Source organism: Ictalurus furcatus, chromosome 12 (genome assembly GCF_023375685.1).
Source record: "Ictalurus furcatus strain D&B chromosome 12, Billie_1.0, whole genome shotgun sequence".
NCBI classification, from domain to species: domain Eukaryota; kingdom Metazoa; phylum Chordata; class Actinopteri; order Siluriformes; family Ictaluridae; genus Ictalurus; species Ictalurus furcatus.
Genome location: NC_071266.1, coordinates 13134342 through 13152807, shown reverse-complemented (window position 1 = coordinate 13152807; position 18466 = coordinate 13134342). Strand labels below are relative to the sequence as shown.

The 18466-nt window shown below is 39.1% G+C and overlaps 2 protein-coding genes, 1 long non-coding RNA gene and 2 other non-coding genes across 8 annotated transcripts; 3 read left to right on the top strand and 2 right to left on the bottom strand.

The window, feature by feature from the left end:
* The first annotated feature begins 212 nt into the window (after nt 1-212).
* rpsa (ribosomal protein SA) lies at nt 213-4096 on the top strand. The gene is made up of 8 exons (XM_053638237.1): nt 213-271; nt 1325-1496; nt 1802-1920; nt 2220-2465; nt 2575-2703; nt 2840-3008; nt 3507-3569; nt 3656-4096. The coding sequence occupies exons 2-8, from the start codon at nt 1364-1366 to the stop codon at nt 3748-3750; spliced, it is 954 nt and encodes a 317-aa protein (XP_053494212.1). The 5' UTR covers nt 213-271; nt 1325-1363; the 3' UTR covers nt 3751-4096.
* On the top strand, nt 1109-1250 carry LOC128616381 (small nucleolar RNA SNORA62/SNORA6 family). The gene has a single exon (XR_008387431.1). It is a non-coding gene; the product is annotated as a small nucleolar RNA SNORA62/SNORA6 family (small nucleolar RNA).
* Nucleotides 4097-4970: 874 nt separating the features above from the next.
* Nucleotides 4971-9987, bottom strand: LOC128615868 (uncharacterized). The gene is made up of 4 exons (XR_008387303.1): nt 9623-9987; nt 6437-6507; nt 6116-6203; nt 4971-6004 (listed from the first exon to the last, which is right to left on the bottom strand). It is a non-coding gene; the product is annotated as an uncharacterized LOC128615868 (long non-coding RNA).
* trnar-ccu (transfer RNA arginine (anticodon CCU)) lies at nt 7952-8024 on the bottom strand. Its single transcript has one exon. It is a non-coding gene; the product is annotated as a tRNA-Arg (tRNA).
* ttc26 (tetratricopeptide repeat domain 26) lies at nt 8230-18377 on the top strand. Of its 4 annotated transcripts, none has more exons than XM_053638236.1 (17): nt 8230-8602; nt 9408-9554; nt 9987-10079; nt 10358-10472; nt 10610-10659; nt 10987-11132; nt 11315-11486; nt 12311-12488; nt 12645-12700; nt 12903-12956; nt 13177-13240; nt 13360-13448; nt 13915-13953; nt 14528-14597; nt 15243-15349; nt 17522-17658; nt 17850-18377. In XM_053638236.1, exons 1-17 carry the CDS (start codon nt 8600-8602, stop codon nt 17959-17961), a joined length of 1632 nt encoding a protein of 543 aa, XP_053494211.1. In that variant the 5' UTR covers nt 8230-8599; the 3' UTR covers nt 17962-18377. The 4 variants fall into 4 exon arrangements, with proteins under 4 accessions (XP_053494211.1, XP_053494209.1, XP_053494210.1 ...); XM_053638234.1 differs by having other exon boundaries at nt 14480-14597; XM_053638235.1 differs by having other exon boundaries at nt 13870-13953.
* Nucleotides 18378-18466: the final 89 nt, after the last annotated feature.

The window sequence follows — 18466 nt, the reverse complement described above, 5'->3', positions numbered from 1 at the left end:
TTATTATAATAAACGATATTTTAATTAATTAACAAACTCTTTAAGAATATTTAGCAAATTAACTGTAATATATCGTGTCACAAATACAGGATGTTTTTAAATAGTATTTTGTAATTCATATCCTCCTGTACAATAGGGGGCGATACGGTACGAACGGAAACAACCCTCCAACAATCTGATTGGCTCTGTCGCGCTATATATATGACGTCATTTGCCTTAGCCGGCCTCTTTTTGCCGTGAGGTGAAGATCTCCATACGGCGTTGTCTCGTGGTGAGCACGGTTTTAGAACTTTAAGTTGATTTTAAAGCTGAATGGTCACGAACGCTGGCAGAAGATGTTAAAATAAGTGCTCGCTGTAATTTGATGTCAGGAATTCATAGTTTAAAAAAAATATATTTTCCTGCTTTCACTTACTAAGGGTAGGCCTCACAGATAGTCCTCGCGCGCTGTTAGCCTGTTAGCTTGTTAGCTTGTAAGCTTGTAAATTAACTCAGGTTGGATTTAAAGGATTTTGTCACTGTTAACTGCTGGAGAAACAGCGTGTTTCGTATGAAGTGAATCAGAAAAGAATTTTAGACGTAGTAACCAATGTTTTGGGGGGAAAATAAACGAGCTTTTCCCCCCACGTTGTGTAGTGTGTAAATGATGATGGTCTGAATCTTTGATATAACGCTTTAATTATACAGCAGTTTATCTGCCGTTATATACTTGTAGCGATAAAATAAAATTTGTCATGCTAATTGCTTGAGGTGTATCACACGGTTAAACAAATATAAACTGTATTATAACACTTAAGAATTTGCCGATTTGAGAAACGTGTCGTTTGCGTACGAGTCGACTCAGAATCGATTCTTAAGTGAACAGTGGGATTCGACTCAATAATGCACAAATGCTTGTACTTACCTGCAGTCATACGTAGCGCATTATTTATTTACATTTGATGAATATTATTTAAATAACTACAAAACATTTTTAAAATATAAATAAAATAGCAGTTATCCATTTGTAAGACAAGATTCAAACTTAATCACTAATGAGTTTATAATCTTGGGTTCTGATCTTTTTGAACATCTTTTTGTTCATACCTGGTGGTTAGTTCTTCCTGTAGGTGCACACTGTTTAAAGCCCATCACCAACGTTGGTGCCTGGGTGTCGGAGGTGTGCTAAAGTGAACTGGCTGGGTTTTCGCTAACACCATGAGGACTTCCTGTCCCATGACTGGGGTTTGATAGTGACCTGAGCCACATTTAGTCACCAACAATTAGCTCTGTGGTAATAAATGTTAATATGGTCTCTAATTAATGTCTTCTCCGTTCTGGTCAGCTCTCCCACTAAACTCGTTACGCAGGGAAAGTGGTCACGATGTCCGGAGGTCTGGATGTCCTTCAGATGAAGGAGGAGGATGTGCTGAAGTTCCTCGCTGCAGGAACCCATCTGGGTGGAACCAACCTGGACTTTCAGATGGAGCAGTATGTCTACAAGAGAAAAAGTGACGGTGAGCTGCGTTTCTACGGCCTATCAGGATAAGTGCAATGGTTTTCTTTAGTGGTGCAATATACACAGATTAGTAGATTATGGTTATTTAAGGAATCTCATGTGTAATGGAAGAAATTTATTTCAGTGCACATAAATTAAAAATATTAAGGTCTAAGGTTCTATCTGGCAGTGTAGAGAAAAATCACTCTGAAATGGGTATTGGGTTTGTTTTTGTTAAGATCACGGTGTTTCACTGACGTTACAAAATCTGGAGTCTGTTTTTGGTCAGTTTGGACACACCTGTACAATGTGTTTGTGTTTCAGGCATTTACATCATCAACCTGAAGAAAACTTGGGAAAAGCTGCTGTTGGCTGCTCGTGCCATAGTTGCCATTGAGAACCCCGCTGATGTTTGTGTCATTTCATCCAGGAACACCGGCCAGGTAGGTTACATACGTCCTTCTCGAAAGGAAGGGCTATGAGAGTAAAGTGTTGGGTGTAGTGTGGTGCACCCTGTTAGAGCCCATCACCAATGTTGGTGCCTGGGTGTAGAAAGTGTGCTAAAGTGAACCGGCCGGGTTTTCGCTAACACCATGAGGACTTCCTGTCCCATGACTGGGGTTTGATAGTGACCTGAGCCACACGTCTTAGAAATTAGGCTTGAATGAACTTCTGTGTGCAACTTTATTAATAACTATTGAAAACATGTGTGCCTGACCACCTTGTTGGCTGTGTCTTTCAGAGGGCGGTGCTTAAGTTCGCCTCTGGGACTGGTGCTACCACCTTTGCTGGGCGCTTCACGCCTGGTACATTCACCAATCAGATTCAGGCTGCCTTCAGGGAGCCCCGCCTCCTGATTGTGACTGACCCTCGTGCTGACCACCAGCCGCTGACTGAGGCTTCATACGTGAACATCCCCACCATCGCTCTGTGCAACACAGACTCCCCACTCAGATATGTTGATATTGCCATCCCCTGCAACAACAAGGTATGGGGCCATGCACCATGCCCTCATGTTGATGTATCATCACAGTCCTGTGAGGAAGGGCCTGTGTTCTTCTGTACCGTAATTAGTGTGCGTGTGTGTGTGTGTGTAGGGTCCTCACTCTGTGGGTCTGATGTGGTGGATGTTGGCCCGTGAGGTGCTGAGGATGCGTGGTACCATTTCCCGTGAGCATCCGTGGGAGGTGATGCCTGATCTCTACTTCTACAGAGATCCTGAGGAGGTGAGTCATTTCTACACTTTTCAGTGCTTCAGGATACTTTTGACATTTGATGGGTTGATATTATTGAGCATCCTGATACTGAGCTTGCTCAGATCCTCAGAGGTGTGTGTGATGTGTTTATTTCTCCTCTGTGCAGATTGAGAAGGAGGAGCAGGCTGCAGCAGAGAAGGCTGTAGGGAAGGAGGAGTTCCAGGGTGAGTGGTCTGCTCCGGTTGCTGATATTGCTCAGCTTGAAGTACCTGACTGGTCTGAGGGCGTGCAGGTCCCATCAGTACCCATACAGCAGTTCCCCGCTGGCATTGAGGGTGAGCAACACCAACCCTTAACCACAGACACACACATGCACAGTTTAACGATGTGTTCTGACATGAGGATGGAATTCTTGCAGCAAACTTTTATTCAGTTTTAACTTATTTCATACAATTCCATTTTTGCTATCCATTCTTTTATTGTCATCCCTTTTCTTTCCTTCCTTGCCTTTCCGCTTTAATTTCCGTCTTTTTTCTTGCATCCTTTTTGAGGTGGTTTTTTTTTTCTTTTTCCTCATTTATTCCTTGCTGTTATATTTCTCTGATCTTTCTTTCCTATTGTTTTCTTTTGTTTTATTTCTTTATTTTTTCTTCTGCTGTAATTCTCCCCTACCCCTTTTTTTTCTTCTCTTCTTTTTTTTTTTTTTTTTCCCCCCCTTGTGAACCCAAGATATTTTTCAGTTCTGCTGTTTGTGTAATCCCTTCATCATCCACAGCCGCAATAAAGTCATTCATTTGTTCTCATGTTTGTTGCCCCCCCCCCTCCTCCTCCAGCTGCTACTGCTGCTGCCGCCGTCGTCGCTGCCAAACCTGGTCCCACCACTGAGGGTTATTCCGGTGGGTTTTTATTCCTCATCCTAATCACTGATCAGAATTTCTCCACACTGACTTCAACTCTAATGTAAATGTCTTTTATTTCACAGAGGACTGGAGTGCTCAGCCTGCCACTGAGGATTGGAGCGCAGCCCCCACTGCTCAGGCTGGAGACTGGGGTGGCTCCGCTGCTGAGTGGTCCTAAACACACTCTTCAACTTGTTAATCCTGAGCCAATAAACTTGTTGGCTTGATTAAAGTGTTGTGATGTCATTAATTTACACCTCCTTAATGTACATTGTGTTAGTGTGTAACAGTCGCAGGTCAGGGTTAGAGGACTTATTGACCAGATGTGTCAGGGTGTAGATATCAGGGCTGAGATCCAGTAGTACATGAAGGTGCTGTATTATGCTGGCTAATATAATGCTTATAACAAAATGCATTTAGTGTGACAGGTTGTAATATGTAGGGAAAATCACTATTGACAAGTGGTTATTTGAACCATGATTTGTTATAGGTATACAAAAATAAAAGAATGCATTTTTGTTTAAGTGTATTGCAAGAAATCATTTGTATCTTGACTGCAAAATTTGAGAGCTGATCAAACTGACATGGCAATTATTCAAAATACAAATTGAAGGTATCAAGAAGTCACTTTACAGTTGCCATCAAGCTGTAACCTTGTAAAAGGGAAATGCAAGCTGGGAAATCCAGTGCACTGAACTTCAATAAGTCATTTTTGAATAGCTAAAAAATGATGCAGAACGGTTCAACAGACAATGGAACTTGCGAGAAACCGCTCGTGAAAGACTTGTACAGAGAAGTTCTTCCAGAGGCACCGCACAGTTCTGTAATGGATGCCATAGATGTAGTACACATGATTGACAGGCTTTAGGATTTGAAGACCAGTGATCAGGTTCCTTTCCAGGTCTGCAAGGGACATGGTGTGGAAGTCCTCAAAGGAAAGTGTTTTGTTGGCCAACAAACGTCGCTTTAAAAAAAGATCTGACCGCAACAAACAAAAGAGGCCTGCAGAAAATTATGGCCGGGTGTAGAAAGAAGGAAAACTAATAAGATTTGCATCAAAAAACAAAACTCTGTAATCTAATGTACTGGTATAAAGTTAGATTGATGTTGGATGTTTGAGATTCGCAAATTAAGGCACCATCTCTAAAGTTACATATGACACTTGTATACATGTTTCTAAGGCCAATAGCATTTGAAGGGAAGGACTTGGTCACAAAACCAACTGTAAAGTGTTCATGTAGGTGTCAGCTATAACGCACACCTTTTAGATTTTTGATATTTAATAAAAAAAAATAAACTATCAAATCATGTAAAATTTGCCATGTACAGACCCAATTCCAAAAAAGTTTTGACGTTGTGTAAAATGTAAATAAAAACAGAATGCGATGATTTGCAAATCTTATAAACCTGCATTTTATTCACGACAGAACATAGAAAACATATCAGATGTTTAAACTGATGTAAATGCACCATTTTAAGAAATAAGGTCATTTTGACTTTGATGGCAGCAACAAAAGGCTGGCAGAGTACTTCATGCTAGTACCTAACGTAAGCCTATAACCTGTATTCATCTGGAATAAACGAACACACCCATGTAGTATAAAGCATCACCTTATGTTGCTGTTGCACACCCATTAAAGCAAAATGTTATTTAGCCGTTTCATGGGCAGTGTAAAGAGTTCTAAGTTAATTGATTCTGTTGCTGTAGCTCTACATATTGTTCAAATAAAAATGCAGGAGGTATTTTTGCAAATTAACAATAGAAACAGGGAACATCTAAGAGATTTGAAATTGGCAGAGGGATTAAACAAGGTTGTCTGATTTCTCCCCTTTTATTTTTGTTAGCAACCCCTAATGGCTATTCATTTAAAGAAAGGATATGTTAAAGGTATTACAGCTTTGGGGGAAAAGTTTAAGTTGTGTCAGTTTGCAGATGACACAACAGTGTTTTTGAAAGATGAACATGAAGTTCATAAAGCTGTCAATTGTATTAAATATTTTTCAGATATATCAGGATTGCGAGTGAATATGTGTCAATCGGTCCTTTTTCCCTTGAAAAACTGTAATTTATCAGATATATGTGGCATTCATTTACATTACATTTATTCACTTAGCAGACGCTTTTATCCAAAGCGACTTACAAATGAGAAAATACAAGCAAAGCGATATATCAAGCAGAGAACAATACAAGTAGTGCTACCATACAAGATCCATTAATTGAATTCCAGAAGAAGCAAAGTGCAGAGTAGAGGTGTAAGTGCAATTTTTTATTTATTTATTTTTATATATAATTATGAGTTGGTTAGGTGTTCATGGAAGAGGTGGGTCTTTAGCTCTTTTTTGAAGATGGTGAGAGATTCTGCGGTCCAGATTGAGATTGGAAGTGCGTTCCACCACTGAGGAACAGTTAGTGTGAAGGTTCTGGAAAGGGACTGTTGTATATAAAATAAACATGAAATAAACACGAGGGAGACCTAGTATGAGTAATATGTAATCTTATTGAGAATTCACTGGGCTGGTGGACTGTATGAACGGATGTTTACCTAAGACACAACACACAGATAAGCAAGGCGCAAACCATACATGTATTTGATTAGTGCGGCAGGCCTCAGAGCGTAGGTGGACGATCAACTAAGAGACACACACACACGCACACACATACAGAAGGAAAACAGAAGATTATAAGAATAATAAAAGGAGTATTAAGATATTATAAGGATAATATAATGATATTATGAAGTAGGGAGTACAGTAAACCACTTGCAAGCAGTATAACCATATATATATATATATAACAGAAATGTAGAGCAAATATGAAAGGAAATTATAAACCAGAAATACAGAAAAATGTGAAAGAAACTTACTCATAATATACTTGTAGGTGGGGAAGAGTCTTGTCTCACGAGAAAAAGTCAGGAGTAATACAGATGAAGGCCTAAATTTTTAAGAGAGAACCAAGAGGGGCCATTTATAAGGGTAGTTGAGTCACGTTGCACCCGCGAGATAACTATGAGACCAAGGTCTCTCCGAAATGTTGTGTCTCGTACCTCTTTCAAACCTAATGGTGTTCGGAAAAGGCTCTTTTCAAAACATACTGGTAATTTTGATAAGCCCTTTCTAAAACAGAATGGTAGTTTTGATAAGCTCTTTCTAAAACACATTGGTGTCTGGGTCATCCTGACCCTAAGAAAACTGTATAAATGGAAAAGCTTCAGCTCTGGTTTTTTACATCGCATTTTGGGACGTCTCAAACTGTGTGGATCTCGTGTGGTGGAATGGAACGAATAAACCTGGACCCTTGCTTCTTCTCACTCACGGCTGGTGTCTTATTTTTCTTTCTCCAATTGAATATGTGAGTATCTGTTTCTATGTTAAGTGTCTTCAGGTAATAGGCAAAATTTGGGCCAGCAGGACCTTGCGCCACGCTGAGTTGGAACTGCTAAACGTCGGTTGCTAATCGATCGCAGATTGCGAGAGGGAACGTAGGCCTTCAGGAGAGAGTTGAGGTAGGAGGGTGCTGTTCCTGACCAGGTCTTGTAGGTGTGCATCAAGGCCTTGAACTTGATGCGGGCAGCTACAGGAAGCCAGTGGAGGGAGATGAAGAGGGGTGTGACATGGGTTCTTTTGTTTCCAATGGGTTCTTTTGTTCCATGGGTTCTCTTGGATTCCAATCCAATCCAATTGTTTCCAATGGGTTCGTTTGATTCCAATCAAAACCATTGTGACTTATCTTGGAGTAATTATAAATAAAGATGAGAATATGTGCAGTGATTGACATTTTGACTCAATCATTACAAAAAACAAAACAAAAACAACAACCCAACAATAGATTTAACACGTGGTTACAAATGGATTTGTCATTATAGGGGAGTATCCTTTTGTCCAAGGCTGAAGGAATCTACAGATCAGTTTATGTTTCCTTATCACCTTCTAAAGTTGTTAACATTTTACTTGTTTATTTGTTGACAAATTACTTTTTGACTTTATTTGGAAAAGGAAACCAAATTATTTGAGAAAAGAGGTACCAAGTTATTATACATTAAAAATGTCTTTAAAATTAATTGGATTACACAATACTTAAAAAAGAAATACAATACGTAGAACACCTTTCCCAACATTGTTCTTCGTGTCGATGTGATTCTTCTTCGTTGTCGTCCTTCACACCAGAAGACCTGCTTTACTGCTCTGTACTGACTCTTGTACGCCAGGAGAGGTAGTGCAAGTTGTCTTAATGCGTATGCGTCGACCGACTGTGTAGGTGTACATGTCAAATGGAGTTTACTTTGAAAGGCTGTGCGTACGACTATGCGCGAACGATTAAAAAAACTCTATTTTTGTAGTAATGGTAAGATCACAAAAAATAAAAAATAAAATACACACACCCCAGATGGGACTCGAACCCACAATCCCTGGCTTAGGAGGCCAGTGCCTTATCCATTAGGCCACTGGGGCTTCGTAAGTATTGTACTTAATTTCTATAAACATACATAAACCAAAAATACATATTACCCTGTAATACATAAAAATACACATTATATAGCTATATATGGTACAAATACTTTACTCTTGTTATTACACTTTGATAAAACTAAGCAAATAATACAAAAGTAAAATAATTAAAATGTCTTCCGGAAATTGCGGTTGCCTGGCAACTACGTGTTGCCGTAGTGTGGCGACGAGGAATTAGCTTCCTAGCAGCTAGCGTAACTTGCCGAAAACGTTTGTTTTAAACACACTGTCAAATAAATAAACACTTAATTAATTGTTATTTAGGTGTTTTAGACAGTACAGTGAGCATATCTAAACTAAATAAATGCAGATTGCTAGCTAGTTTCGCTTATATTCTCTAGCTAGCTGCAGTGGGAGCTGTTACTGGCCGACTCTTTCTTCTGTTTGAGAAGCTGTAGCCGTTTTAGAGTTGCACCTCTGAATGTTGTGTATAATATATATATATATATATTCTAGATTATTTAATATTATGTTGGTTTAGAACTGATCGTTTTCATTCACAGTGATCTTCAGACATCATGGTGAGTAGCGCTACACATGAATGCATCTAAAACATTCAGCTTCGTGCTCATAAAATAATATTAGCTAATTAAATAACCAGATTTATTCAGTTTGATCATTTCTTTTAAATTAAACGGGCTATTTATATTTCTTCTCATTTCCAGTGGTTTATTGTAGTTTGATCAATAAACTAAATCAACAGCTGTTTCTGTTCTTTCTTTCTTTCTTTTCTTATTTATTTATTTATTTATTATTTTTAAAAAATGTTTACATTTTAAGAAATCAGCAGTGACTCCAATCTTTTACTTCTCTCTTAAAACTTATATGTCTCTCTTTTACACACATCTAATTTCAAGTTTGAAATTATTAAAATGAACTTTCATTATTTTATTAAACTCACAGATTCAGAAACTAAACCTAGTGCATAAGAGATTAATCACATTTTTAGGATTTATTTGAAATGACCTGATAGTAGTTTTGTGTTCAATCTCATTTTCATGTCATGTGTTAACGGAGCTTTTCTCTGTCTCTGCTGCAGGACATGTTCTCTGTTTTATTCATCTTATTGCACGACATTTCATAATGACTAACTTTGAATTTGGCTTGACAGAGACAAGCTGAACGTTTGAAACTGTTTCATAAGCTTGAAGTTGGTTTGAAGTTGAAAGACAGAAAGAAAGAGAAAGTGACGGACGTATTAGAGCGAGAGCATTAATATAAACTTGCGCTACTGTCAGAGCTGCTGTTCTAGAGAATTAATCAACACCTTCTGACCAATCAGGAGCCAGAGCTTAGCAGCACTGTGTGTGTGTGTTTGTTTGTTAGATCTTGTCTCGGGTGAAGCCGGCACTCGGTGGTGAAACCTCGCTGAGCTCCAGTGAGAAGAAAAGGAAGAATAAGAGTAAAAAGATTCCTCGGGTAGAAGATTACCTCAACCAGAGAGACTACCTGGGAGCCATTACACTGCTGGAGGTACGAAATGAAACACACCGTTTATCATCAGGAAAATACTAAGCAAAAGAAGAACATAGTAGATGTACCTTTTTGATGGGTCGCACCATTTCCCACTAGCAGCCATTTCCAAGTTGGAATTTTCCCCCCACACAGGGACACAATGCCGGTGCACACTTATCCCCTAGGCCCCTTATCTCACTTACTCAACCCCCAAGCAACCACCTGAAATACCATAACACATTGCAACACCCTAACCACCACATAATGTATCATAGCAACTGCCTAGCAACCACATGGAACACCATTGCAACTGCCAAACAACACCCTAGCAACCACCCCTAGCAACCACTCAAGAAATGTGCTTTTGTTGATATAATTGTAATCAGGGCTGTGATGATCAGGATATCTGTGTGTGTGTGTGTGTGTGTGCGTGTGTGTGTGTCCTTTAAGTTCCAGAGGAATGGTGGAACAGCTGAGGAGAACACGGACCTCTGGTTAGGCTATTGTGCCTTCCACTTAGGAGACCACAAGAGAGCGATGGAGGTGTGTGTGTGTTTATGTGTGTGTGTGTGTGTTCTCTAACTGAAGTGCCTCCAAGAGGGTAAAAATCTTGTTGAATAGCACTAGCAAGTAGCAAGTGAGATGCCCACGAGGTTAATTAGCTAAAGGTAACCATGGCAAGAACTTTTGTTGGTCTGTAAATGTAAATCAGTCAGAGTTCAGGAAAACAAAGTGTTATTTATAATGTCAGTGGTTTAGATGCATTATATAAACTCTGTGTGTGTGTGTGTGTGTGTGTGTGCTCATGTGTAAACTCTCAGGAGTATAAGACCCTGACCCTGAGCCCCGACTGTCCCTCTGATGTCTGGGTGTTTCTGGGCTGCGCTCTGTTTTTCCTCGGCCTTTATAAAGAAGCAGAAGTTGCTGCGCTCAAAGGTTAGCCCACTTTCATCTCAGTCACTCTACTGTAGTGTGCACTACTTAGTACACTTCTCTCACTCTCCCTTCGTTCCTCTTTACTGAACATTTCATAGCTGTGTTTTTTTATTATAATTTATTGTTTTCTTTTACAGGACCAAAGATTCAGCTACAGAACCGACTTCTCTTTCACTTAGCACACAAGGTGTGTGTGTGTTTATAAGCATCACAGAGGTTTCAGTAAATTAAAATTTTACTCAGCAGATTTTTTTGTTTTTGTTTTAATCTAATTTGATCTCTTCCTGTTCGGGCTCGTAGCTGAGGAGTAAATACATAAATAAATAAATAAATAAACAAATAATAAAGGGCTGAACAGCTGATCTCAGGATTTGAACTCCTAACCTTCCCCCCAAATGTTTTGGTAATGTTGCCTGTGCAGAATATTTATGAGCTCTGCTGGTGATGATGATGATGTGTGTGTGTGTTTGTTTGTTTGTTTGTTTGTTTGACTGACTGACTGACTGTCTCTCAGTTTGGTGATGAGAAGAAGTTGATGGGATTCCACCAGAACCTGGAGGATGTGACAGAGGACCAGCTGAGCCTCGCCTCCATCCACTACATGAGGTCACACTACCAGGAGGCCATCGATATCTACAAACGCATATTACTGCAGAACAGGTACTCATTATTACTGCAGAACACACACCTGTGTGTGTGCATGTGTTATCGTTCTTACTGCTCTCAGCCAATCAGATCTCAGAAGATTTTTGACTTAGGGGGACACAGCTATAACACACACCTCATACATGTGCACTGGTGTGTGTGTGTGTGTGTGTGTGTGTGTGTATGTGTATATATAGGGAGTTCCTGGCTCTGAACGTGTACGTAGCTCTCTGTTACTATAAACTGGATTATTACGACGTGTCTCAGGAGGTTCTGGCCGTTTATCTGCAGAGTGTTCCTGACTCCACCATCGCCCTCAACCTCAAAGCCTGCAATCACTTCAGACTGTACAATGGCAAAGCTGCTGAGGTCCTCACACACACACAAACACACACACACACACTTCCCATTTATTCTTTCAATAGAAACACATAAAGACTGCCCTGTGTTCATCGCAGCACATTATTCAGAGTTGATAGTCCAAAAGTTATGTCAGTATTTAGTCTGGGAAAGTTGCTGGTATTCAGAGTCGAGATACGCAGCTGGTTTTTCTGATCTTCACATTCAGATTATTCAAATCAGCTGCATGGAGTTCACAACTTTGGGGTCAAAATATTTTTCTTGAGAAGCATCTAAGGCAGAGTTTTTAATAGAGTCTAAACCACCGCATTTATACACAAACTCTCACCTTTAATCCCAAAATAATCAGGGATAGAAAATATGGACTAAAAAAGCGAATTTCAAAATAAAAGATTAATATGAACGAGAAGATGGCGAGGGGTGACATAAATCTAGTTCTAGTTGTAATTATCCGATTAATCACTGGTTTAATTTAACAAAATGGCTTATTGTCATATTTATATATTTATAATATTGGCCTTGAATAGTCCAGTGGAGCTGGGCTTAGCACTGCTTGTCACGCAAGCTGATATCACAAAAGAAACATGCGCTTATTAAGTTCAAGATCAGACTCAAGCGTAATTGAGACACGCCTCTGTTTGAGATAAACTCCGTCCTTGTGTGTGTAACTGAGACATGAATCTGTTTTGAATAAACTCCATCCCCACACGAATAAATGTCTTGTAACTTCTGAATAGCACTTAAGTCCATAGTTACATCTGAGCTCTGAATACTGATGTGTGTGTGTGTGTGTGTGTGTGTGTGCGCGCCCATGCGCGCGTGTTCCTCTGCAGGCTGAGCTGAAGAACCTGATGGACATCTCCTCCAGCTCGTTTGAGTTCGCTAAAGAGCTGATCCGACACAACCTCGTGGTGTTCCGAGGAGGTGAAGGAGCTCTACAGGTTCTCCCTCCTCTCATCGATGTCATCACTGAGGCTCGGCTCAACCTTGTCATCTACTACCTCAGACAGGGTACACTCACACACTCACTCGATCACTCACTCACTCTACACACACACTCGCACACACACACACACACACACACTCTCACTCTACACACACACTCTCTCACTCCTACACACTTACACACAGGTGTAACATGTAGTCCTGTTCCCACTTTTCCTTTAGATGATGTTCAGGAAGCATATAATCTGATTAAAGACCTGGAACCCACAACCCCTCAGGTATTCTGCTTTTCACTTCTTGGTCTTCTTCATCACTTTCTGTAGCAAATCTCTGTAACGCTGAGATAATGACATCATCAAAAAGCGCCAAGAACAACAGCTGTGTGGAAATTATTCACAATTTGAGTAATGTGTACATTGTGCTGGGAAACCTTTGAACAGAAACATTGTGTGTGTGTGTGTGTGTGTGTGTGTGTTGCAGGAGTACATCCTTAAAGGAGTGGTGAACGCAGCACTCGGACAGGAAATCGGATCTGTGAGTTGCACGTTTAACATTCAGCATTTAATATTCCTCTAAAACACACACACACATAGAAAATGGACTAAATAAATGTGTGATCAGATTATTAATTCATTATTTATTATTATTATTTGTGATCATTATTAATTATTATTAATTATGATTGTTATATACAATAATGATATTGAAAAGGAGTTTGTGTGTGTGTGTGTGTGTGTGTGTTTGTTCTGTTCAGAGGGATCATTTGAAGATTGCACAGCAGTTTTTCCAGCTGGTCGGAGGTTCAGCTAGTGAATGCGGTAACTTCAAGTTTCATCATTAATAATTCACGTTACACGTCTGTAAAACTATATAATTTTAATAACATGCTTTTGTTCTAAATGGTGTGTGTGTGTGTGTGTGTGTGTGTGTGTGTTAGACACTATCCCTGGTCGACAGTGTATGGCTTCCTGCTTCTTCCTGCTGAAACAGTTTGAGGACGTGCTGATCTATCTCAACTCAGTAAAGGTCAAAAACACACACACACAAAAACAGAATTAATGTTCTCACCCCAAAGTGCATTATTTTCATGGTCTGGAGTGTGTTATTCCACTTATACCACAGTGATTTACCAACAATTACAATGTTTAAGTTATTACTGAACGACACATAACATTATTAGTATGAGTCCCTGTGAATGAGCTGTTACTATAGAAACAATAAAATATTAGCATGAGCGCATTAATATAAACCTGTCGTTCATGCTACAGCTGAAACTACAGTCTGAGCCGCACTGTTACACAGAAACACTGCTCACCTTCTGACCAATCAGATTCCAGAATTCAACCGCACTGTGATGTTATAATAAATTAAATGCGTTTCTATAAGCAGGATATAAGTGTGTGTGTTAATGATCTTAATGCAGTATCTGTGTGCTTCTGTGTTTCAGAGTTATTTCTACACTGATGACACGTTTAACTTCAACTACGCTCAGGCCAAAGCTGCTTTAGGGAACTTTAAAGAGGCCGAGGAGGTGTGTATCCCTCATGTCATCACTTCACCACTTCATCACATCACCACTTCAACACGTCATCAGATCATTACATCACCTCATCAGATCATTACGTCACCACGTCATCACATCACCACGTCATCAAATTATTACATTAGCACTTCATTACATCACCAATTCATTACATCATTCCATCACCACTTCATCACGTCATTACATCAGCACTTCATCACATCATTACATCAGCACATCACTATATCACCACTTCATCACGTCATTACATCAGCACAACATTACATCACCACGTCGTCACATCATTACACCACCACTTCAACACGTCATTCCATCACCACTTCATCACATCATTACATCACCACTTACATCATCTTATTACTTCATCACATCACCACTTCAACACATCATCACGTCATTACATGATTATATCACCATTTCATCAAATCATTACATCACCATTTCACCACATCATTATGTCATCAATTTGTCATCATTCGTCACATCATCACATCACATGCACCTGACGTCACAGAAGTGTTGGTGTGTCTGTGTGTGTGTGTGTGTGTGTGTGTTTGTACAGGTGTTCCTGCTCATCCAGAGTGAGAAGATCAGGAATGACTATGTGTATCTGAGCTGGCTCGCCCGCTGCTGTACGTCTCCATGTTTATGTCTCATATCTCTGTTAAAGTAATGGTCCCACAGTACGTTTATCACAGACTACATTAATACTTAAAAAAAACAGAGTACAATGGAGAGTGAACAAAGTTAAAATGAATATTAAGCAAATTGAACTGCACTGAGGAATCATTTATTTAATTTACTGAGACACTAACGTCTTATCCGCTAATCTGTTATATACAATTAAATACATTTTTAATGTGCTTATTTATTTCTATATCTATTTTTCCTCATTTTTATATAATTTATTTTTTAAATATATTAATTTCTGCATGTACGTGTTAGTACATTTAAGGATTTAATAAAATATGAAACAGTAATAATAAATGACCAGTGTTACATGCATTAAACAACTCAATAAACTAAAAAGCTTTTACATTTTTATTTCATGTATTTATATAAAATTTATTAATTATTTAATTCGGTCAATTTAAATAATGTCTATACAATATAATTATATTCTGTATTTTATTTTTGAGATAATTTATGTATTCATATTAGTATATATTTATTTGGAAATGCATTAATTTATTAATAATAGTGCATTATAATGTAATAAGGTTGATAAGGTGACGTATTCTGTATTGTGTGTGTGTGTGTGTGTGTGTGTGTTGTAGACATTATGAATCAGAAAGCTCGGCTGGCGTGGGAACTTTACCTCAAAATGGAGACTTCAGCTGATTCCTTCAGCCTCCTGCAGCTCATCGCCAATGACTGCTACAAGGTCATCATCATTATATCGTTATCACGTTTATTTAATTTTTTTTATTCGTAATGAATTACTATAATCAGCATAGAAATAATACCATTTAACTTCAACTCTATATAAAGATAGAAATGTACTTTTGAGTCATTTGAGTTGTGTGGTTATATCAGAGTGGTAAAGAAATCATAACGAATTCTCTTGTTAGCGTTATGTTAAGTTATGTTAGTATTGTTAGCATAATTCTACACTGTTATAGATCATTATATCGCTTAAAGTCCTCAGAACGTCTTGAGAAGTGTGATTTGATTCCATACTGTATGTCGACATATTTCCTTCTACAGCAGTGGTTCCCAAACTGGGGTACGTGTAGGGGTACGCGAGGTGACAGAGGGGGTACAGGAGCAAAATGCTGAGATTTCCTGTTCATTTAATTCCGCCTAACTAAACAACATTAAAATTCTAATCCATGTTTTTCTCACAGCCAAAAAATAAACTTTTGCCCCCTCCAGTGTACAAACAGCAAAATTGCAATGTTATAAAGGTCAAATACATGACATCCAATCAAATTATCCTGTCTTTCGTGGTCAAACCTGCATCCACTCACAGTCATGCGTCATTGCGCATCTTACCGCATGTCATTTATCGCCAGCACACGGCTATGTGATGAAGTTAAGTAATAGCTCGTAATATTAAAATGGAGAAGTGGCTACAAAGATATCGGCCCGCAACCACAGCAAGCACTACTGATCCACAGTCCTCTGACAGCAGTGGCCCAGGTCTTTCTAACACCGCATCCGTAGCAAGCGTAAGTGTACCCACTGTTACGAGCCCAGTTCACGCAGATACAGACAGCAATGTATCCAAAGTTGAAACGCCAGCTGCTCTTCACCAGCAATTCGCAGAAAAACCATCAAAGAGGCGCAAATATGATGAGAAATATATTTCTTTGGGCTTTACATACGCTGACAGTGAAGAAAACCCCCAGTCACAGTGTGTATATGTGCAAACGTACTCTTTCATAACTCCATGAAACCAGAATTTCTGCGTAGACGTTTAGAAACAAAGCATGCTACTTACTTTTTACTAAATAAACCTCGAGAGTTTTTTGAAAGACATTTAAGACATCTCAGGAGTAGTAAGACCCTTATGACAGCGTAGGAAAACCTAAACAGAAAGGGTCTGGAAGCATTCTACATGGGGAGTTGCAGAGTGGCTAAGACGGGCAACCCCCATACTATTGTGGAAGACTTAATTCTTCCTGCTGCAGCTGATATAGCTGGTGTAATGCTTGGGGAAGGTCCAAAAAAACCCAGAAGAAACAGAGGATGCCATCGTCAGACAACACAGTTTGAGAGAGGGGGTAAGCAAAGGGATATTAAATGCCTGGGGGGGTACGCCACTGTAAAAAGTTTGGGAACCACTGTTCTACAGCAAGTCAGAGTGACGGTCAACAACCAACTAGGTTTGAGACACACCATAGCCCCATCCAATCTAAATGAAGCTGAGAGCAGCTTAGCGAGCTAGCTAAACATGGAGAGCAGTGAAGAGTTTAACAGGAACCTTTTTTTTCCAGCGGCTTGTATGTTTCTAGAGAGCATTTATCTGGACAATCACGAAGATTTGCATAGATATGCATCATCAATAAACCTGATTATTTTACTCGGAAGTGATTCAATGATGAAAAACTGACTTTGAGTCAGTTAGTCAGTTTAAAAATGACTTGAAGGCACTTTATAAAGACATGAATGAATGTGTTTCTACTGAAAGCTCAGAGTGATTCCTCTCCACACATCCACTTTAAACAAGGGGCTGTGTTTCAAATCGTTCACTTGAACTCTGTACCGTCTGGTAGCATGTTGAAACAAATGCTAACATTTTGCACAAAACAGAAATGACACACGCACCACAGCACCAACATCTGCCTTAAACCTTGATGCAGTTCTCACAGTTTGTTGCTTTGTTCACGCCACCCCTCAGATGGCTCAACCCCATAGGTCAGGTTGTGATGTTCGTGTGAAAAACATGTCCAGCGTTCTATACTTTATATCTCAGTGTTTATAATTCAGCACACTGTTTGGCCTTTAAAGTCAGAAGAACTGCTGATGAGATTTATATACTCTATTTACAAAGTCATGAGTTCTAAGTGTGTAAGTGCATAACTGTGTGGGTGTGTGTGTGTGTGTGTGTCAGATGGGACAGTTTTACTATGCGGCGAAGGCGTTTGACGTTCTGGAGCGTCTGGATCATCAGAATCCGGAATACTGGGAGGGAAAGCGTGGAGCCTGTGTGGGAATCTTCCAGCTCATCCTGGCAGGACGAGAACCGAGGTCTCACACGATATTACATCACTGTGACATTTATCTCACCTGAACGTTAATATTCAAACCGAGAAATGTTATTGGTGTAAAAACTGGACTAGTTTCTGATAATTGATGACTTTGGGATTTATATGATCAGAGCTGTTTTGAATCTGAAATGTAAAAAGTCTCAGATTATTTGTTATTTTATTTGTTCCTAGAGAGACTTTGAAGGAGGTTTTGCCAATGTTACGCAGCGCAGGGAATCCGCAGGTCGAGTACATCATCCGCATCATGAAAAAATGGGCCAAAGACAATCGAGTGGCTCTGTGACAGGCCAATCATCATCTACGACATTACTGTGTGGAGCGTAAACTCGTAATTCTCTCTAATCCACATCATTTAACCTGTAGAAAGTTTATTTTGTAACATACAGTGCATTCGGAAAGTATTCACAGCGCTTCACTCTTTTCCACATTTTGTTATGTTACAGCCTTATTCCAAATGGATTAAATTCAATATTTTCGTCACAATTCTACAAACAATACCCCATAATGACAACATGAAAGAAGTTTGTTTGAAATCTTTGCAAATTTATTAAAAATAAATGTTTATATATATGTATATATAAATGTTTTTGTGAATAAAAACTTATTTTTAGTCATGTTGTGTCAGACAGAAGTGTGAAAGACTACAATTTACTTATAATGCCAATTAACATACTATTTACATTTATGGCATTAATAAATACACCACACAAACTTGTGTTTATATTGAACTATTCTTTATAATTTTGTCGCAAACAAAGAAGTTCATTCCGGCCTAATAACACTGTACA